Source organism: Hibiscus syriacus, unplaced genomic scaffold (genome assembly GCF_006381635.1).
Source record: "Hibiscus syriacus cultivar Baekdansim isolate YM2019G1 unplaced genomic scaffold, ASM638163v2 tig00116974_pilon, whole genome shotgun sequence".
In the NCBI taxonomy this organism is placed as follows: domain Eukaryota; kingdom Viridiplantae; phylum Streptophyta; class Magnoliopsida; order Malvales; family Malvaceae; genus Hibiscus; species Hibiscus syriacus.
In genome coordinates, this window is record NW_024063498.1 from 269646 (window position 1) to 292590 (window position 22945).

At 33.2% G+C, this 22945-nt stretch overlaps 3 protein-coding genes across 3 annotated transcripts; 1 reads left to right on the top strand and 2 right to left on the bottom strand.

The window, feature by feature from the left end:
• The first annotated feature begins 4460 nt into the window (after positions 1–4460).
• LOC120192276 (rho guanine nucleotide exchange factor 8-like) lies at positions 4461–6825 on the top strand. Its single transcript, XM_039195071.1, has 7 exons — positions 4461–4695; positions 4765–4896; positions 5262–5416; positions 5488–5562; positions 5646–5912; positions 6026–6349; positions 6443–6825. The coding sequence occupies exons 1-7, from the start codon at positions 4461–4463 to the stop codon at positions 6638–6640; spliced, it is 1386 nt and encodes a 461-aa protein (XP_039051002.1). The 3' UTR covers positions 6641–6825.
• A 469-nt stretch (positions 6826–7294) lies between these two features.
• LOC120192373 (aspartate aminotransferase, cytoplasmic-like) lies at positions 7295–11117 on the bottom strand. Its single transcript, XM_039195161.1, has 12 exons — positions 10920–11117; positions 10553–10624; positions 10376–10437; positions 10199–10282; positions 9965–10064; positions 9746–9866; positions 9234–9397; positions 8945–9082; positions 8720–8841; positions 8255–8349; positions 7989–8109; positions 7295–7610 (listed from the first exon to the last, which is right to left on the bottom strand). Exons 1-12 carry the CDS (start codon positions 10971–10973, stop codon positions 7526–7528), a joined length of 1218 nt encoding a protein of 405 aa, XP_039051092.1. The 5' UTR covers positions 10974–11117; the 3' UTR covers positions 7295–7525.
• A 7984-nt stretch (positions 11118–19101) lies between these two features.
• On the bottom strand, positions 19102–20062 carry LOC120192277 (transcription factor MYB1-like). Its single transcript, XM_039195072.1, has 3 exons — positions 19895–20062; positions 19685–19814; positions 19102–19603 (listed from the first exon to the last, which is right to left on the bottom strand). The coding sequence occupies exons 1-3, from the start codon at positions 20025–20027 to the stop codon at positions 19102–19104; spliced, it is 765 nt and encodes a 254-aa protein (XP_039051003.1). The 5' UTR covers positions 20028–20062.
• Between the last annotated feature and the right edge of the window lie 2883 nt (positions 20063–22945).

Consider the following 22945-nt stretch of genomic DNA (forward strand, 5'->3'; position numbering starts at 1 on the left):
AAATCGTGGCAGATCAAAAACCAGACGGGAAAAATCCAGAACGGGAAAGAAAGATTTTACCTGTTATAATTGTGGCAAGAAAGGTCACTTTAAAAGAGATTGCCGAGCACTGAAGAAAGATACTGGTGCATATGAATCTGCCAACGTGACAGAGGAGACAGTTGATGTCATGATTCTAAGCGTCAACAGTCTGATTGAATCATGAATCTTGGATTCAGGGGCATCTTTTCACTCCACCTCATGCCAAGAAATCATGGAGAACTATGTTAGTGGTGATTTTGGGAAGGTTCATCTTACTGGTGATGAAACCTTAAAGATCGTCGAAAAAGGAGATATCCGACTAAAGCTGCCAAACCATACCACCTGGAAGCTGACGGGAGTGAGACATATTCTTGGCCTCAAAAGAAATCTGATTTCTGTTGGACAGCTTGATGGAGAAGGATATAGTACAACCTTTTCAGGATGTGAATGTAAGATTACCAAAGGAGCACTCGTCATTGCTCGTGGTAAGAAGACTGGTACTCTCTATGTAACCTCAAATTTAGAGAATATCATTGCAGTAGCAGATGCTGATGGAAAATCAAACCTATGGCACCAAAGGCTTGGCCATATGAACGAGAAAGGGATGAAGACACTTTTGTCAAAAGGGAAGCTGTCGGATCTAAAGAATGTAGATGTCGGACTATGCGAGGATTGCATCTTTGGCAAACAAAAGAAAGCCAGTTTTGCAAAGATTGGCAAGACACCCAAGGCAGAAAGGTTAGAATTGATTTATACTGATGTATGGGGACCATCCCCAGTTCCATCTCTTGCAGGCTCACTATATTATGTCACCTTCATCGATGATTCAACAAGGAAGGTGTGGGTTTATTTTCTGAAGAAGAAATCAGAAGTCTTTGATACCTTCAGAAAATGGAAGGTCATGGTGGAAAATGAGACTGGTTTGAAAGTCAAGCGGTTGAGGTCTGACAATGGAGGAGAGTACAGAGACAGTAGATTCAGAGATTTCTGCGCAAACAATGGGATCAAGATGGAGACAACAGTTCCCAAGACACCGCAACATAATGGTGTAGCAGAGCGCATGAACAAAACTCTGAATAAACGTGCCAGAAGTATGAGGATACATGCCGGCTTGCCCAAATTTCTATGGGCTGAAGCAATCAACACTGCAGCTTACTTGATCAACCGTGGGCCCTCAGTTCCTTTGGATGGCAGAATACCAGAGGAAGTTTAGAGCAAGAAAGAAATAAACCTTTCACACTTAAGAGTGTTTGGTTGTATTTCTTATGTACACATAGACTCTGCTGAAAGAAGTAAACTTGATGCTAAGTCCAACAAATGTGCCTTTGTTGGTTATGGCGGTGATGAGTTCGGTTACTGGTTTTGGGACTATGAAAATCGGAAGATCATCAGAAGCAGAGATGTCATTTTCAATGAAAATGTGATGTACAAAGACAGGTCAACCGCAGAATCAAGTAATACCAAAGCTGAAACAAAGGAATTTGCTGAGTTCGAGGAGATTTCTGGAAATGATGTTCAGATCAGTCCTGAAGCAGTTCAAGAGGAAGAACCAGGCACACCAGAACTGAGACGCTCCTCCAGAATTCCTAAACCAACCCAACGGTATTCGCCTTCTTTGCACTACTTGTTGCTGACTAACAACTGCTATAACCAGATTAGTGAGAATGCAAAATAAAAGCGGAAAAATAATACCCGAAATTGATAACGGAGTTCAGCCAATTTTGCTTACGTCTCCGGACTGCTGCAGATCTTTTACTAAGAGAGAAATTTTACAGGTGTTTACAAAACACTCACTACTCACAAGAAAGCTCTCTAGTATTGGAGAAAGAAATGATTTTTGAATATTATTTTTCCGCTTTTATTTCGCATTCTCACTAATCTGGTTATAGGGAAATTACTTGTACTCGGTTTATTTCCTAACAAAATCATATTCCATAGATTTATTTATCCAAATGGATCCTTAAAACTAAAATTGAGAACCCAATTTCGTCTCATCGTCGACTTTGAACAAAACCAACCCAAGCAAAACAAAGAAGACCCAGATGAGAAAAATGCATGCAAAGAAGGGAAAAAAATAAGAAAGATCCAAGAATTTAACCTGGGAATGCTGACCTTTGCTGCAAGTGAAAGAGCAGAGACTCAGATCCAAAGAGAGAAGCAAAGCAGTGAGGAGCATTGAGTTTGATGTTGAAGCAATGAAGGAGACGTGTGCAACAGAAGAAAGTTCGGGTTTTGGTTCCGAATCAAAGAAAATAAGTTGAGTTGGATTAATTTAATGGGACACAAAAGAAAGAGATGGTTTGAAGAAGAAGCTTGGTGAGCGGCGTGATTCCGCGGCGGCGGTGAGATGTTTTAAATTTATCGTACACGTCTCGCAGGAATAAAGGGTGTAAAAGATAAAAACAAACGAAATCTGTTGGAAAGCACGAGGAGGGAAAGGACAGTTACCAGTAACGTAAGTTTTTTTCGGATAAACTAAACAAATGGTCACTGGTGTTTGCTAATAAATCAGTCTCTTATATTATCTTTATAATAAATTGGTTACTCGTATTATTGGAGTAACGAAATGTTGATTTGATGCGATAAAATGACTGATATGACACCGTTTGGCCACGTGGGCAGCCATTTTAACCGTCTCGACACGAAGGATTCCACTTTGCAGATCTATATTACCTTGTTGAGTAGATGGCACGTAAATTGCATTAATTGCGACCAATAGAGATTGGGAAAGGTTTCGAAGAGAGAAATGAAGCTTTCCCCGACAAGAAACAGCTTGTCATCCAAGCTTCCCACGCCAACCAGTTGAAGTGAAGCTTGTAGCACTTTTATTTAGAAATCATTCTCTTGTGGAAATGTAGCACTTGTTTCGGTGGCTATCATAAATGCAATTGAATCCTCACCGTCTACATGATTGTAAAATAATTTTTAGAATGTATCGTTATTTGATAGTCTAAATTATTTATAAGTGATATAAGATTATAACATTTGATTATCGGAATATAAAATTATTTAGAAATATCTTTTATATTAAATATTTTAGGTTAGAGTAGAGTATCTGTAAAGTGATGCTCCGTTAATTAGTTAAGAAATATTCTTGATAATAATCACCACATACTATTAGAAAAAGAAGTATTTTTTATCAAATTAACCTTGTGATATATTTTCTTTGATTCTCCCTAAGAGCATATTATGTTTTACTGTGTTTTGCTTATCAAATAATGTGATATCAGATTATATGTAATCACCTGATTGGATACAAAATAAAATAAAATAATTAAATTAATAAAATATCCTTCAATCTGGTAGTGACACGTGTCATCAACTAATTGGAGATTAAATTTATTAAATTGAATTAAAATTATGATAAGATTAATAGAATTTATAAATATTAAGAATCAAACATGTAATTATACCAATATTATTAACTGCACGTCAACACTTCTATTAAGTGGTTTGATTAAATGTATTTAAATAATTAGATGACTTGATTGGTAAAATTTCAAAAATGATGGTAAAAAAGAAAAGGGATAATATTTAGGTGGTCAATGGTATAATTTACCCAAAAACTACAAAAAAAATATATAATTAATATTTTATTTTAGATTTTTAATTAATTTATAATTATACACTGAGTCATTTAGAATTTTAAAATTTTATAAATTAAGCTAATAGTGTTGTTCGGTAGTAGTATTCAACAGTGCTTATCAAACATTGTAGAATATTCCTAATATAAAACAAACAAAAAATAAATCTCATTATATATTTTATATTTATAGTTATCGTTCGAATGAGTAATATTTTACATGATCTATTATAAAGTTATAATAGATGCATAATGGATAATGAAATCACGGGTACAAATGAGTCAAGGGTGATCTGCTGCCTGTCTTGCCCCATGACATCCACTACAAACATGAAACATCGATATCGGGTTTGTTGGTTAATTAAATTAAATTAGATATTATAGATATTTATTATGATAATGATTATTTAATTTAATTTAATTAATTATTTTAAATTTAATTTTATAATTTTATTTAAAAGATCTAACGTCTCATATTAGACCAATCGAGAATCGACAACTTTAGCTTTAATTTTATTGCCGATAAGTTAGTTAAGGCAGTTAACCGGATATTATGCAACATTGATTTTTCTCAACAATTTAGATGTTCTTTTTTAGACAAAGGTCATCGAATTTCTTTTGTTATTTAGAATTTACGTTTAATTTATGTTTGTGAAAACATGCAGACCGCTCATTCTCTGGACGTAAAAACAGTAAACGATAATTGACCACTCGAACCTTATTATTTCTTCAACCTCTGCCCGTTCACATAAACCCTATCGAAACTTGTTTTCTTTCCCTATTCTTCTTCTTCTTCTTCTTTGTTTTTTTATTTGTATTAACAAAGAAGAAGCGGAATCTGCATAATTTTGACAGTATGCTTCGCACAATAACACGTAAGTGCACCATACTTACCTCGGCGGCATCGTTCAAAGGTTCGAAAACTTCTGACAATTCCGGGAAGCCTCACCACCAAAATCTCATCCCAAACGGTAGCGTCCCCGTCCCCAACGTGCCTGAAGGTATCGACATGAAAAACGCAGAAGAACAATCAATAGTGAATCAAAATGTGGAACAGTCTGAGCCAGTTGCACCCGATGAGTTACGTGCAGGTTAGTTCATCTTTATATAAAATTTTGAGTGTAAGTATTATTCATGATCCGTAAAAATTTCGACCACAGCTGCCATTGATACAGATATGGAGATGATGAAGGAAAGGTTTGCAAAGCTGCTTTTGGGTGAAGATATGTCGGGTGGTGGAAAAGGTGTTAATTCAGCTCTCGCTTTGTCAAATGCAGTCACTAACCTAGCCGGTAGGTATTCTTAATTCTTTTTTTTTCTTTCGAAATATATATATATATATATCCAGGTACGGATCCAAAAATTAAATATTGGGTTCAAGATTTTAGTACTTCTTTTTCAGAAAAAAAATAGTATGCAAAATTCGTATTTTTTTCTCCTCACCATAATCCATTAAACTATTTTTTACAATTTTTTTCAAAAATAATAGGGATGCGCTTGTTCCCTTATAGGCTTAATGCATCGCTGTTCGACATATATTCGAATATAATTATGATTATAGAAAATATCGAGTAAACATGTGTTTTGACACATATTTGTATCCGGCAATCATCTCAAGTTCGAGAAATATATATCGTTACTGATCACATATTTGCAGCATCCATTTTTGGAGAGAAAGGGAAGTTGGAGCCATTGGCTCTAGAAAGGAAGGCAAGGTGGAGAAAAGAAATGGACTGGATATTATCTGTTACTGATCACATTGTTGAATTTGTTCCTTCAAAGCAGACATCTAAGGATGGAACGAACATGGAGGTGACCACATCAATCATAATCTGTATCGAATTTGATTTTGCTGGTAATAAAATTTGTTTCGACTTTGACAGGTTATGGTCACGAGACAACGGGCCGATCTGCTCACGAATATACCCGGCCTGCGCAAACTCGACGCAATGCTCATCGTCAGTATCTCTATTCTTTTCGAGCTGATGGTAAAAGGTTTAACACTTTTGTTGCTGATCATATTGTATGATGAATGACACAGGAGACTCTCAACAACTTTGGACAAGAACAGGAGTTTTGGTATGTGTCCAAGAATGATCTTGAAGGGCAGGAAAGCAGCCAAAGGGAAGACAAATGGTGGCATCCGATTGTTAAGGTTCCGGAAAACGGTCTATCGGAAACACAACGTAAATGGCTGCAATATCAGAAGGAGTCTGTGAACCAAGTGCTGAAAGCAGCAATGAACATTAATGCTGAAGTCCTGTCCGAAATAGCAGTCCCCGAAAGCTACATCGATTCCCTGCCCAAGGTAAAAGAAACCGTTGTCGAAATGTGACATGAATCGATTGGAAGATGAGTTAGGAAGCAACAAATATGCCCGACCATGCTGCCACTGACTTTGTTCCATTATGTCTGATGCAGAATGGAAGAGAAAGCCTTGGTGATTCGATCTATAAAAGCATCACAGTGGAGCACTTCGATACAGTGCAGCTCCTTTCGACGATGGACTTCTCGACGGAACACAAAGTTCTCGACTTTAAGAACAGGATCGAAGCCTCCATTGTTATTTGGAAAAGGAAGATGGTCCAGAAAGATGGAAGGCCTTCATGGCCGGGTACAGGCGTTAGTGTCGGAAAAAGGGAACTATTCGAAGAAAGGGCCGAGACAGTCTTGCTCATACTCAAGCAGCATTTTCCTGGACTTCCACAATCTTCACTTGACATATCAAAGATCCAAGAAAACAGAGTACACTAAAAACCATATTCTTAGTCTTCTTCCTCAATGCATTACGAGTATGATGAACTTGTTTAAACTCTTTGTTGCAACATTTTTCAATAGGATGTAGGACTGGCTATCCTGGAGAGCTATTCCAGGGTACTTGAAAGCTTGGCTTACTCGGTGATGTCAAGAATCGAGGATGTTCTTCATGCAGATGCACTTACTCGAACATCATCGCCGGCTCCATCTCCGATGTCGAACATAGATGCATTGAGATCGAGTGCTGCGGAGATACCGAGACTCTCGGAATCACTATAGACGTCGGTTTCAAGGTTGATAATGTGCCATTAAATGGTTCGACCCCAAAGAAAGTTCTTGCCTCGAGAGGATTGAGAACTTTAATGGGATAAGAAGTACCCCAATGGTCAAGATTGATGGAGGATTAACTGATACAATTTAGAAGGAAAGGAAACAGGAGGAAATAGAAGAAAAAAAGAAAGGTAAAGGAACAAAGATAGTTAACTTACTTTTATGTATATAATAATATAATTCAGCCCCATGCAGGATTTCAGAGGATGCCAATGGGGGCAATAACCTTAATATATAACTGAGATTGTTATTCCTTCTGAACCCTACTAATCTGTATTTAATTTGATTATAAAATACAGAAACATTTTTAATATTTTAAATAACAAAATGAATTTTATAGCCCAAACCAATCTGGATTGAATACCCAAGGCCTTGTTCAAATGAGAATCGAATACAAAATATTCAATATAAGATTTTGTACTCCAATTTGTGTGTTTCTAATGTAGCACCTTTTTATATAAATTGGTACTTTCTTCCCATATACTGGAATTTGACAATTTTAACATGCAATTGAAAATCGAATTGATTATTTTATAATAAAAAAAGAAACAAACAAATATTCTATAATCCGGTTCCGTATCCTACATATTTAGTATCGCAAACTATTGATACTAACTGCAAGTATTCCATTTATGAAGGCGTTTAGCATAAAGTCAAAGGCAATTTTATAACATTGAAATCGAAATATCCAAAAACCTGGTTCGAATCCAGGACTAGCAATTATTATGGAAAATCATATTTGCTTGAAAAGTTGGAGAGAAAAGCCATTACATAGATGGGGCTAAAAGCCAAAATGTAATTTGATGGTCGGTATATAACTTTGAAATTTGCTTTCTAAGAGGCACGGGTGACTGCAGCATGTATAGCATCAGCAAGATGGGGAACGGTACCGGAGCTAAGACCTGCCATACTAATCCTCCTGCAAAATAAACAAGAATTCTTCATTCGATTTGAACCATTATTTAGCATGTTGCAGATCCAACTGTCGATAAAAGAGTTATATGGTTCGTAGAATATACAGACTTCAGAACCCCCCCCCCCAATTTCTATGGGTACGGGTCAGAGTAGCTAGAATTGGACGAAGAGAATCACCAAATGTAACTAGAATTGTAATATTTGAACAATTTCATGTTAGCAGTAAAGAAGCTATCTTCATGTTGAATATAAGGCTTTAATGCTATTCAACATTCATCACATTGGGCATTGGCCATCGGCATCGTATAGGAGGAGAAACCTTATGGAATGATTTTCTAGCCTAGAAATAAAGTTCAAAGAAAAAGGAACTAGATCTGTTTACCCATCAGATGTCATGTAAATGTGGTACTCTTTGGTCATGAAGGCAACTTGATCACCGTTCAATCCTGTGAAAGTAAACATTCCAATCTGCTTGATAATGTGACTCCAGTCACCTGGGGTACCTGCAAGAAAGGAGATAGAAACATGTTTAGTTTCTGATTTTATGGAATACACCAAAGATTCATACCTACCAACCTTAGTTCAAGCCTAAAATAAACATTAAAAGAGCACAGATATAGAGCATTGAAAGAAAGGATTAAGCAAAACCTTTAGCAGTTAAAGCATCAAATAGTTGTTTCCTCATGCTAATAATTCGGTCTGCCATTGCTTTCAATTCAATCTTCCACTCATTATACATATCACTGCAAAATAAATAAACAAAAGAAATTTAAAAGGAAAATATGCAGTCCACAAGTGAATTCACATGAGTAATTACCTCACTCAAAGTCCAACAAGAAAATCATAGATGAACAATTACACCAGAACAAATGAATAAATGTTTTCCTTCCCTAATTAATATCACTTCGGCATTAAAAGTAATGAACTTCTCTAAAGAATCATAAGATTCACTTTTCTTCAATCTATAACACCAATACATGTTGCAGACATTCCATTTTCTGAATTTTTGCAGTGCTTGCGGACATTCCATTTTCTGAATTTTTGCAGTGCTACTAGTTTCTGTGTCATCTGACGATCTAAAATACAGGTAGTTTGGTTACACAAAGAACCTACCTATTTTTCAGGATGGTGGATGCAATTGAGGCACCATGGATTGGTGGATTGGAATACATGGGCCTAATCACAAGCTTCAACTGGCTCTCAACCCTGCTTGCAACATCAGCCGCCTTACAGACCTATAAAATTCTTCTTATTAATTATTATTATTATTATTCCATGAAAGAATCCATAGTAATAATGAAAGAAATTTAGTCAAAATTTACAAGTCTAGCATCTTACAATGCTGAGAGCACCAACACGCTCCCCATAAAGTCCCATGTTTTTTGCATAACTTTGAGCTATAAAGCATTCCCCTCCATCTGCAACAAACATGCGAACAGGTTGTGCATCCGCATCTAAGCTACCACTTGCAAATCCCTGGATGTCAAAATTTAAGTGCGTAAAATAACCATTCTAGAGCTTATGAAAACTATAAGAATAACATCTATGTAGTACACTAGCAGCATTCTAACATTTATCACACTCCACACACAGCTTTAGCCATAAGTTTATAACACCAGACAATTACCTGGTAAGCACTGTCAAAGAAAGGCAATAGCCCTTTAGATCTTATCAGCTTCCGGATCTGCTCCCATTGTTCAACAGTTGGATCAACACCCGTTGGGTTATGAGCACAGGCATGAAGAAGCACTACAGCTCCAGCTGGTGCAGCACCAAGATCCTCTAGCAAGCCTGTTTCCCAAAAAAAATTCCATCACTTTTTATTAGTATATCAAAACCAAGATTTTGTCTACATAAAGCATAGAAAACTTTGGTAAAGGAATTTGAAACCAAAAGCAAGCAAAAGAATGGAAATCACATATTTTTGCAGAAAGACATATGGAGAGTAGCTAAGCCTAGATCCTGTATTGTATAAGCATGTTTTCACTCTCAATGCACCAAACAAAAGGCGACATATATAGAAAACTGTAATAAATGAAGGCATCAATTGTTTCTCCAAGAATTTCTTAATCTAATCAATTGATTAACAACAGCAATTCATTCACAGTGTGGCCCATTGATAAGACCATAAACACAGACCTCGGAAATTAAGACCACGAGTTGTTGGATCATAGTAGCTATAAGTCTTCACCGACAACCCTGCCATCGTGAAAACTTTCAAATGGTTTCCCCATGATGGCTGTGGAATGTATATAGTATGCTGGCAAACAAAAGATGGGCAAAATAAGCATTCCTTGCTCCTCAAATAATAACTTACTAGAACACAAATTAGAAACAGAAAAAGAATCTGCACTTTACTTCGTGATAATGCTTTGCTAAAAACTCAGCTCCAACCCTCAAGGAGCCAGTACCGGACAAGCATTGAGCAGTAGCCACTCTGTTCCGTTGAATAGCAGGACTACCCCAACAGCAAAAAAATAAAAGACATCCAATAAGATATCAAGAGAAAAATAAATAGAGAGTTTCAACTGAATTTTTAAGGCACCGTCATTTTTTTCTTTAATTATTTTATTTGTTTCTTCCTTTCTTTACCTGTCATCACCAAGAATGAGCTTAGCACTCAATTTATTAAACTCTGCAAGACCAAGAATAGGAAGATACTCCTTGACTCTATACCTGGAAATACATAAAACATGATCAACAAATTCACAAAAAAACTCGAACAACTTTAGCAAGGCATGAAAAACAGAATGATTGATCGACACTTACTGGTCATTAACAAGAAGCTGTTCTGCTTTCCGAACAACATTGAGAACCAGAGGTTTTCCTTCCTGTTATTGGCACAAACAAACAAATCAACGGAATCAACATCAAGAAGAAGAGGATGATAGAGCAAATTTATGATCAAGGTGGTTTTTAAAGAGAGGAGAAGAAAATTTACAATACCTCAGTTCTGTAAGCACCAACGCCTAAATTCAACTTGACCGGACTTTGATCCTTGTTATAAGCAACTGTAACCTATTTGTTCAAATAAAATATTCAGAATAATAAAAAAATTGAATGAAATATCAATTAACCAAACGAATTTCCAGCTATTTATTTTCTAAAAAGTAAAAAGCGAATCTAAAATGAAACTTCAAATCATCAATATCAGAGCAACATGCAAATAAGAAAAATGAAATTACTCAGTAATATTTGATCATACAGTTCATGATTACTCGCGATCGAACGCAAAATGATCCGATCAACAAAGAGAATTGAATCAAACTTAAATAAAATTCACGGTAAATCAAATAAAGAGATGATGAGCTACCCCGAGAATGGGATCTTCAGGAGCCTGAACAATGGCTGCAAACACTGAATCCATTCCTTTCGAGGAGAAACGTCGAAGACTTGTTCTCTCGTTGATGAATTTTTAGAGGACGGTAGAGAATGATCGGAGAATCGGTGAAGGGAGATGAAAATGAAGGTTTCAGATTCCTTTTTATAAGCTGAGACTGTTTGGTTGGTTTGTTGAAGCAGCGGGCGGTCTTAAACACCCTAACTGTGGGCGTTTCTTTTTGCTTTTCCAAGTGCCATTCACTTTTTACCACGGTTTTCTGATTTATTTATTTATATTTAAGAGTAAACTATGCAAATAGTCACTAATGTTTGAGTAAGTTTTTGTTTTCACCACTGATGTTTTAAAAGTTACAAAACAATCACTAATATTATCGTTTGTTACAAATCGGTCACTCGTCGTTAACAAGCGTGACGAAAAATACAACTGGCGCGTTAATTACTTACATGAATAGGGTTGACTAGGTTGACTGCCACATTGGAGACCCAAAAACTTTAACGGTCACCTCTTCTCTTTTAAAAAAACCTCAACTCTTAAATTTAATTGAGGGTTTTATTTATTTATTTATTCATATCTCTATTATTTAAAAAAATCTGAAAATTGTAAGAGGAGAAATCTTGTGAAGATGGAAGACTTCATTGATGTTCCGATTTGCAATTGTGGATGCCCAGTTAAGGTTTTATTTATTTATTTTTTCTATCAACCCCAAAAGAAACTTACCGTAAAACATAGCGTTATCCTCCCTTTGTCGTAACCTCTATGTAAGTACAATGTTTTTTCTCTCTTTTTTCACTATTTTTTTCTCAAACGAATGGAAGAAGAGTAAATCATTTTTCTCATTGCGTTTTATCTCAGACGAATTGAAGAAGGAAAAATGGGTTTATGGAAGAAGAAGAGGAATGGTTTAGAATGGTAAATGAAACCCTTGATTCCCTTTATTAATTAGGGTAAACTACACAATTGGTTACTAATGTTTGAGTAAGTTTTTGTTTTCTCCACTGAGGTTTAAAAAACGTGGTGGTCAACCCAGTTAACCCAGTCCATGTAAGCATTTAACGCACCAGTTGTGTTTTTAGTCACATCTGTTAACAACTGTTAACGTTAAGTGACTAATTTATAACAAACGATAACATTAGTGACCGATTTATGACTTTTAAAATATCAATAGTGAAAACAAAAACTTAAACATTAATGACCATTTGCATAGTTTATCTTATGTTTAATTACTTCTTTTGAAATTTTCTCAGTTGGTCCAAGAAATGCTGACGCGGCGAAAGGTGTGCACTCTTACGTGGATACGTGGGTCCCATTGATAATAAGTACTCGTAGCCATGCACCACTGTCCACTAACAAGTACTGAGTAGCAACTGAAAAATGAATTCTGACTTATTTTTCCCCGATATAATTAATAAAATAATAAATAGTTAGGTAGTAACAAGTAGAGCCAATTTAATTCAATATTAATTTTGTAGAGTTTAAAAATAAGTTAGTGAGCTGAATTTAATATACACGTATAGTATATATTAAGAGTGTGTTCTGAAATTATAATTTAAATGGATATTTAGTATGAATTTGATGAGTTTTGATTTGATCTAATCTTATAAAATCAGAGTTTTTTTTAAAAAAATTAAGTATAAATTCGAGTTGAGTAAACATTTTTTAAATATAATGTTGGGTTGAATTTATATTCAAGTTTTGAGTAAAAATATAATATCTGAACTGACTCATAAATAATATTATATTTAACTTTATATATTTAAAATTAGGAACAAATATTATAATATTTTCATCTCTATATTTTTCTAATTAAAATTTTATTTTATCCAATAAAAATAAAAAATTTATGCATACATTTTTGTCTAATTAAACACAAATTTTTACTCTAGAAATAATACCTTTTAGTATTAGGGTTAGAAAACTAAACAATAAACAGAAAATGACATGGATTCTTATTAGGATTTAGTGTTTTGATTACACAATGTATCTGACCCAATTACATGAGATGCTTTTAGAGCCCAAAAGCTAATAACAATCTGACTAGTAACGACCCATCTAACAAACTAATCACTCAACCCAACAGATTCAACAAACTAACTCAACAGATTACAAACTAATTCAGATTAAGTTCTTATGAAAATCAAGGAGGTTCTAATCATATAGGAACATCAGTAGGTTAACATGTCCTCAACTACTTTCAAGTACGAGCATCCTCTATGATTCAACTAATTACTATTCATTAGTTCGATAGTGTTACCATATGAACCCAGCTACCTAGAAAAAATATAAAATAATAAATAACTCGATTCAATCTATTTCTGCCCCGATACACTTTTTTATATCAAAATTTGCTGAACTACTTTCAGAACCTCCAATCAACTTCATAGCTTGATTCTTTAAACCTTCTCAGGGTTTGTTAGTGCATTTTTTATTAGTTTGAGTAGGATATAAGACATTATTTGTTCATATATTATCAATTATTTAAAATTGAATCCTCGTATACAATTATGGATCCATAAATATTTTTTAGAGTGAGTACATGCATGTTAACAACATAAAACTTTTAAATTATGTGAGCACAAATAATATTTCAGGGTGGACACACACATGTTAACAACATAAAATTTTTAAATGATGTGGACACATAATATTTCAGAGTGGGCACCATCAGTAAAATAAGTAATTAATCAAAGAAAATTTGGGTTTCAAGGTCGACACAAATAAAATTTCAGAGAGCACCATTAGTAAAATAAGTGACTAATAGAAGGAAATTTGGATTTCAGGGTGGGCACGTGCCCAATCTCAACTCTGAATGGATTCGCTACTACTCATACACTATTATATATATGGTGCTCAAATTCAAATTCTCATAAAACAATAACAATTCATTAACAACTGAGGTAACTTGATTCGTGATTATTAGTACATTATAGTTGTAGTACTTGGGGAACACAACACATAGAGCATCAGGAAAATTATTGATGAGTGTTCTGAATCGATGATATTTGCTTGATAATTCTTTGATCTTATTGATTTATTGTTGATTTGGTTGTGTTATGCTTATTTTTCGTGCAGGGTCTTACTTTCTAAAATTAGTAGTAAAACGGGTGCATTCTGCATTTTTTTTTATTATTTGGTCACAGTTGGAGACATGGGCACGACTATGGGCATGACATAGTCTGACGTGGCAGTTTCTAGAAGGTCCAATCAGCAACAGTTTTATAGAAGATCTAGTCAGCACCTTCTGGGATATGGACGGACAGAGTTATCTTAGTAGACTTATTTTCAATTTTTAAAGTTTTAATTTAGAAAACTTTTGGAATTACCTTCAGGATTATTTTTATTTCTATGTTTATCTCTAGTTTTTTTTAGAGGCTATAAATACCCTATTGGGGTAAGCTAAAGACACAACTCAGAATTTACTCTTCTTCTTTCTAGTTTTATAAAATTATTTATTTTCTTTTCAAATTTTCTTTTTTACTTTATTTTAAGTTTTATTTTTAAACATGCTAAGTATGATTTTTGTCATGCTTAGCTAATTTTCTCATAAGCTGAGAGCTAAGCGATAACACAATTTCAACGTGAGAATTGAAAATCACTTGAATAACTTCGGAATATCTCTCTCAATCTCTGAGCTTATTTTCAAAATAAAAAAAGTTTTCAAAATCAAATATTGATTTTGGTCAAGATGTTGTTACGATTAAATGAGTGAGAGAAAGGATCGGCTTATTAAAAGCATATTCGACTTTCTGGGAACACATTTGGCAAGATTGCCTTGCCAAGAGGGAATTGAGATTGAAATTAGTAGTTATTGAAACAACAATCCGAGTCGGTCTTCACAAACTTAAATGGTTATTGTTACGACAATTGATGTTGATTAAATCAATTTCCAAAGTCAGCATCAAAGATTGTCTTAGGTATTCGGTATACAAAATAGAGTCACTAGGATTACCCTTGTAGACAAAGTAATCGACGTGAATCCCGAAGGAAAAATCTGAAGGAAATTGAGTTAAAACGAGGCTTGAGACTGTTTTTACCATATTCATTTTCAACCTTCAATTTATATTTTCTTTATTTTTCTTTAAATCGCTTTTTATTATTTAATCTTTTTTTTTACCAAAATCCTTTTACTACTTATTGCCTGGTTTAAGTAACTCAAATAGAAATTTGAATTTTTTTAAGTTCTTGACCTTTTACTACGTATTTCTTTTATTTATTAATTGAAAAGAATAAATTTATTTTTACATTAAAACGATAGTTTTAAATTCTCAAAAATACTTGACAAAACCCAACTCGGCAGCCTAAAGCTATTCATAATGAACGAATGATGGTATAAGTTTCACGTAAAAGACATGCAGGAATCTATAGGTTGAGATGTGTGCACACTTGTTGTTTTCTACGTAAAAGGATGGAATCTAACCACTATTTTCTTTTCTTTTCTTTTCTTTTTTTAGATGAATAATCTAACCATTATTTTCTTTACGTTAACGTAAAAATAAAAGTTCTTTTTTTATTTGTGTGGAAAAGAGAACTTGTTTCATGTCTACAGAAAGAAAGAAATTATTTTATAAATCCTCTTTATCAATTCCCCTAAAATATAAATAGTAATAAAATGATGGTATAAATTTTAATTATTAAAATATTATTTTGATATTTTAAAAATTAAGATGTTAATACCTAATTTGTTTAATTTTAAAATTAATAGATTCCTAATAAGTATTTAAAGATAAGTTTTCTTAATAGTGTGAGTGATTTGATCAAGATAATATATGTTCAAAATATTTATTTGTCAATGATAATATATATACCATGCAAACGCTGCTCAAACTTAAACACTCTAAGAAGAATAATATTTCATTTTTTTAACTAGGAGACTTAATGGAGACTTTGATTTAATTACATAATTTTAAAATAATTGAATCCAGAAAATAGAATAAATGCTTAATTTATTTAATTTCAAAATTTGAAGTGACCTAATATGCACTTAAACTCAAAATTTACGCCGGGGGGGGGGGACATGCACTCCTCACCCTCTCATTGTATGCATGGTTTTTACCCTTATCAAAATCAATTATTACATTGCACAAATAAAATGATTATCAAATTATATTTGAATCGATACCTATATAACTCAAATCATGACTTATGTATATTATTAATTTACGTATAATATCTAAACATATATTATCTTATCACCGTATATTATTTAAAAAAATTACACATAATATTTATAGCTATATATATTTAATTAAAAAACATTTTTGCCAATAATTCGGCAATCAATACACACATTTATCTCCATAACAGTTACTGAAAGTCAACAGCTACCATTTTTATTTTGAAGTTGGCATGAATATATATACACCAACCACTCAGCAGCCAATGAACCCAACAAACTTTCCTTTTATGAGCACAAAATTCCCCATTAACAGCCACATTATGGCAGTGAAAATTGCCACTTTCTCTAACTCATGACCCATCAACTCATAAAATTAAACTATTTTAACTCAGTTTGATACAATATATATACTATTCAAATCTTTTCACTTATAAATTAGAAGTATATTGAATATTTTTTTTGAACGTTTAAACATATTTGATCTCAATCCTCTCGTATAATATACTAACGATAAGTCGATAATATCAATCAGATTAAATTCAGTCGATCACATTTCAGTTTCTTAACATTATAATATTTCATGTTTATCATGATCTATTTTATATTTAAAATCTTTCGAATTTAAAATTTAGTGTTTATTACTTAACTACTTTATTAAATCTACTTAAATTCAGTAATATGGACAATATGGCTACAGCATATCACATGGACGGGACCAGATGATTTTTGTGATGTACCATTTCTGCACCCATAACTCATCTCCAATAGCTTGGGAAAGAGGTGCAGCTCTTCAAATTAGGGCAACCGACCACATTGATAGGCTCCGAAAACTATTGGCAAGGGAATTTCATATTTGTCCCATTCAATTCGTTGAATGCTTGTTAGTCCGTGACGATCTGTTCAACCATTAATGTGTAGTAATTAAGGGGCTGTTTTTTTGCCTCTTAATGGAACCATTCAGCGCTGAATGTTGAACCGTTCAGCATTCAGCGCATTTGTTTCGCATATCTGAATGATTTAGTGCTGACTGATTCAGTAAAACAATATTGAATGATTCAGCACAGAAGTACATTCTGAATGATTTAGAGTCATTATCAAACAACATGTCACATTAAGAGCTAATTCATACAGAGTCTCTGAATCATTCAACATTTGAATTATTCAGCGCTTAATCATTCTGAAATAAACAAACAGCCCCTAACTCATTTAATTTCCGTTTAAATTTTATTATATATGAATCATGTTTAAAATTATTTTAATCGAAATCTAAATATAGTTTAATTATTAATTTATATTTTGTAATGACTGATTCTCATTATAGTTATAGAAATGCATTCGTTCATTCTCTTTATATACTGTATTTGTAAAAATCTGTAACTATATTCAAACATATATATTACTTATAACATCTTCAAAACGTTGCATCATCTTCTTATTATTAGTATCTTATCTTGCCGAGGATAAAAGAACGTGTCGGACTCGTTTTACCTGTACACACCAGCTTTAGCTGTAAACAAAGTCAAATGAAAGTCAATCATTCTTCCTTTGTCATCAAACATATTCATTAACGGAAATGGATTGTTTGAATCGGCAATTGTATGTGCTCCCTTATTTTCCAGAAATTATATTAAATAAATTAAATAGGATCTTACAGAAGATTGTTTTTGGTGAAAATTATTATTTGAGATTTGATGGAATATATAGATGTTCAGAATTAAAATTACTATTATATCATATGAGATCATTATTTTTATTTAATTAATAATTAAATTTGATGAATATGAAGTACCAATATAAAAATATAACATAATTTAAATAATCAAAATAAAAATATCAAGTAAATAATAGAGGGAGCATGTGTTAACTCGTCCACTTCAGTCTTCAATTCGGCAGCACTCAGAAAAAAAAAGTTTGAAAATCCCATCAACTTTCCGTTAAAGGCATGAAGAAAATCTATTCGTGTCATAATTTATTTATTTTAAGGAGCATATTTCTTTAAATTTTGAAAATTTATTTTATATTTAGATCTTATTCTATATATATATATATTATATCTTCTTCGGTTTATATTTTAGATTATTGATGTGTTTGTGCATGTTGATAATGAATCCACAAAGAGTAGACTTGTTTGGGGCAGTCTCTCGATCCCTAATCATTCTTTATAAATAATAGGATGATTGTTTGCTTTATTATTCAAGATAGATTGTTTATAAATAGTAGGATGATATCTCGAAATATTAAGTTGATCCTTTATGTGTGTATATATATGGGTAGTTCTGCGATGCGACGCCTTAATATACGGCTAAAATAAGATTTTATCGATTTTGTTATTATTTTAAATAACAAAATCGGTAAAAAATGACCGAAAACATCATTATTTTGACCGGTTCTAATTACCTATATAGGTAAACGCGGTAAAAAAAATTCGGTAAAAAATGATGTTTTCTGTCAAACGCTACCTAAAACATTATTTTTGACTGAATTTTTTCTACCATGTTTACCTATATAGATAATTATAACCGGTCAAAATAATGATGTTTTCGGTCATTTTTTACCGATTTTGTTATTTAAAATAATAACAGAATCGGTAGCGCCTTATTTTAGCTGTACTAAGGCGCCGCACGTGAGCGTTTCCCGTATATATATATATTTGGTTATGTAAAAGAGTTTAAATATATGTAAATAAATAACTATGATTTATATTTTATACTGTGTTTTTCCCCCTTGTGCTATGAGAGAAAATTCATTATTAATGTAATTTCTACGTGAGTTAATGAGAATTTTAAATAGTTATAATGAAGTTTATAAAAAAGAATTTCAGCAAGTGGTGCGCAGTAAAAAAAACAGTAAAAGTTATTAATTTTAGTTAATTACTATCACAGATTATAATTAATACAACAAGTTGATAAACAAACAATCGTTCCCACGTGAAATTCTGATCGGAAACCGTATTTAGAGAATTATTCATAGACGATTCAATCTTTATTTTGCGGTCTATTTTCATTCCATTTTCAAGAAATGGAGCCGACGACCGGATATTCAAAGTTCAAACCAACATTTTAGCATATCGTCGGAGAAAGCGAAAGTCTGATCAGTTGAAGATGACGAACAAAAAACATTACCGTTATCAAGCTCGTTCACATCACAGAAATCGAAATTCAAAAGATCCGATAAACAAAACTCTTCCTCTCCCATGTTGAAGTCAAGCGTAAAATCCGACGAAACAGGACCGGTCCCTTCGTTGTCGGATTCAGACATCACCGGCAACAACACATTAATCTGTGCCGGTTCCGACGATGTTTGGTTCTCCGAAACACTCGAAGCGTCAGGGTTTATGAAAACCTTGGAGCACCTTGTTGCCCTTGTCCGTACCACGTTTGTTGAAAAAGAAGCGTTGCCATTAGCACCAGTTGCTTGTTTCGAAGTACCGGCAGCCGTCTTTTCGCGGCAGTCGTGGACCTTTTTACTTAAGTTTGTGTTCCAGTAATTCTTTATTTCATTGTCTGTTCGGCCTGGAAGCCTCCCAGCTATCAAAGACCATCTGCATTAACGCAGGATAAGGTGACAAAAAACATGAAGACAGACAGATGAATTACGAACACACGCTTTAAAAACAAATAACCTGTTTCCCAGAAGTTTGTGGAGTTTGATGATGAGTTCTTCCTCGTCAGCTGATATGTTACCTCTTTTGATATCTGGTCTCAAATAGTTCATCCAACGAAGCCTGCAACTTTTCCCACACCTTTTCAGACCTGTCAAAAAACAAACAAAAACATACAAATTTGTCTGAAAAAAAAAGTTAAAAAAATTTCCAGTATTATTTTGACGATACCAGCTCTTTTAGGGAGATTTCTCCAACGCCCTTCACCATGTTGTTTAATGTAATCTGTAAGAGTTTTGTCTTCAAGAGCAGTCCAAGCTCCTCTATTCAGACCTTCCTTTGAACAACAAGGAGTCCTTCCCATTTTCTCTCTGTGATTTTCCAACTTTGTTTTTCAACGATTCTCGACATTTTCTCCCTTATTGTAGTCAGGGGATGATTTATAGCTGCCTTTCGCTGGGGTTTATGACATTGGTGACGTTTTATGGGAGAAATATAATAAATTTTCTTTTAATTTCTCACTTTGCAAAGTTAATGTGAAAATCAATTACAAAATGGGTTATCGTTGTACATGTGCAGAAGGGGCCCCGTTTATATATTCCCCCATATGAAGAAATTAACTTATTTTCCTTCAATTTTTTTTGGCTTCCTATCTATGATTCGAGCAATCATATTGAGATTTTTTATTATTATTTAAATTAAAAATTAAAAAATCGTAATTAAATTTTAAAAATACTAGAAAATAATCTATTTACATTATAAAATAATAATAAATTTTGTCCGAGGACGCTATTATTCTTGAAATTAAGCATATTATAGGATCTCATTTAAGCAATAGAAATATCAATAGACTAGATAGCACTAATATAGATATTTGTAATCAATGGGGTATAGTTTAATTTTGATTGTTCATAGAATACCCTGATTCTTTCTTCTTTTCCTCTGTATGAACTGATTTTGTAGCAGGTTTCTGCCACCTTTGGGTAATAATAATATTAATTATCCAAAAAAATAATAAATTTTGATAAGTTCAAAGAATACTTTATAATAATTTGATAAGTTTAATAATCGCTTTTATAATCATTTTATAATTTCGGAAATTACGGTGATAACAAATTGTTTTAATATAATTTAATGATCGTTTATGTATTTTATAAAAAATAAATTTGATTAAATTATAATATAAAAATTAAATCTGTTAAAAACATATTTAACGTATAATTACGTTCTCTCATTCTCAAAGAACTTTGTGTTCAACGGTCAAATCTGGTCTTCAACGGAAATTATCCGATCGGCATGGACCTGGGCTCAGGCAATCCCACACAACCAGAGTAGACAGATCCGACGAGGCAACACTCGACCAAAGAAACAAAACTGGCACCCCCAACACTGATAGGACGAAGCTTAACACGGACGAGGCAGTGAATCAAACCATGATGATTGCGGAAGGCGGAGGAGTTCTGCGTGACAACAATGGAGATTAGATGGTCGGCTACCACAGGGAACATAGGCCGCTGCTCTGTCCACCAAGCTGAGTTATAGGTTGAGGTCGATGGCCTTATCACTGCTTGGAGCCATGGAATTAGGAACCTTGAGGTGGAGATTAACAAAAAGAGATGGTGAGACTGTTGCTTTCACCGAGGGGCTACGGTTGGCAATTGAAAATGGATCTGAACGGGAGACCATCGAAGGTGATGTCATATCAACCGTTAACCGTTTGGCAAACCCTAAATGAGGACTTTTCAATGATCGGATTGATGCTCAACGAAGCTCGTGAGATACTGGTAGCTATCCGACGCTCAAGGTGCATTTTGTTAACCAAGAGACAAATAAGACTGCTCACGGTCTTGCTAGCTGGACCAATCCTTTTTAGTTCTATTTTGATAAACCGGAATGTATCATAACTCATCCCCGCAGGCGTACGAGACGTCATCAGGCGAATCCAAAAATTATGTCGCCCTTCAATGAAGTGTCTCACATACCTCGTGAAGCCAATGACACTGCCGATGCTTCCGCCCACTTAGGAAAGGAAGGATATCTGCGATTATCCAGGTTTCAACAGCCACCAAATGGAATACACTAGCCTTGAGGAATAGCTCCACCCACTGCTAACGTAGTGGCCCTCTTGTTAAAAAAAATGCATTTTTTAATGTAAAAAGGTTGAATCTAATCTTTTTGATTTATGCATGGCTTAGAAAGTTTGTTGCAAAACCTTCTTAAGGATAATATATATTTTAAATTTATAATTTTAAAATCTTATAATAATGAATTTTTATGAAAATAGAGTAGCTAATTTTATTAACAAAATATTTAAAATTATAATGACGTTCATAAACTAAATATATAATTGGAATATTTTTCTATAACCATTAACACAATGAACTAGCTACTTGAGATTATACAAGGAAAATATTAAAGCTCATTAAAAAAACTCGAACAAGATAGATACGAACAAATATGGCTACACCGACAAACGAACCACAACATAAAATTAAACTACTGAAAGATCATCGACAACTGCAAATCAAAATTGAGCGCCGTGAGAAAACTATCTACGAACGTAAATTGTGTATCCAAATCCAATTCGATGATCCAAAGTATGAGAGATCAACAAGATAACAAAGAAACGTCTTCTTGGTCGATTGTGAAAATGTTAACCCTAAACAATAAATGATAAAAAATATCAAACAATCGAAAATATATCATAAAGGCATAAAAATATTACATAGAAATATAATTATTAAAAACTAAAAATATATAAATGATACAAGAAAAATGAGAAATAAAGAATGCATACGATCCACATTAGCACGAAGATTGATTCATTGTCTGAAGAAGTAAAAAAAATAGCAATCTTTAGAATTTAGTGAAAAATAAAAAATAAATAAAACGTTTATAGTAATAGTTATATCAATCAAATCAAGAATCAATTAGTATCTCGCACAATACACATATTATATAATTAAAGTTTCACAAAAATTTAAAAATAAAAAGAATCATGTTGTCTGCTGCCACACATTCAACTTGGACCGTCTACGTCCCCTTCATTATTGCTGTATTTATTATTTTACTGATTATGGCATTTTCCCGCTTTTAGTATATGGATGATGAATGAATAGAAACTAAAGAATAATAAAAGAAAAATTCTATAAGACGAGCACTATCATTAAATTAATTTATAAAATATTAAATTATAAAGTATTAAATGTATAATTATAAATTAATTAAAATTTTAAATTATAAAATATTTGTTTTTAGGATAAATTATATCATTTACCACCT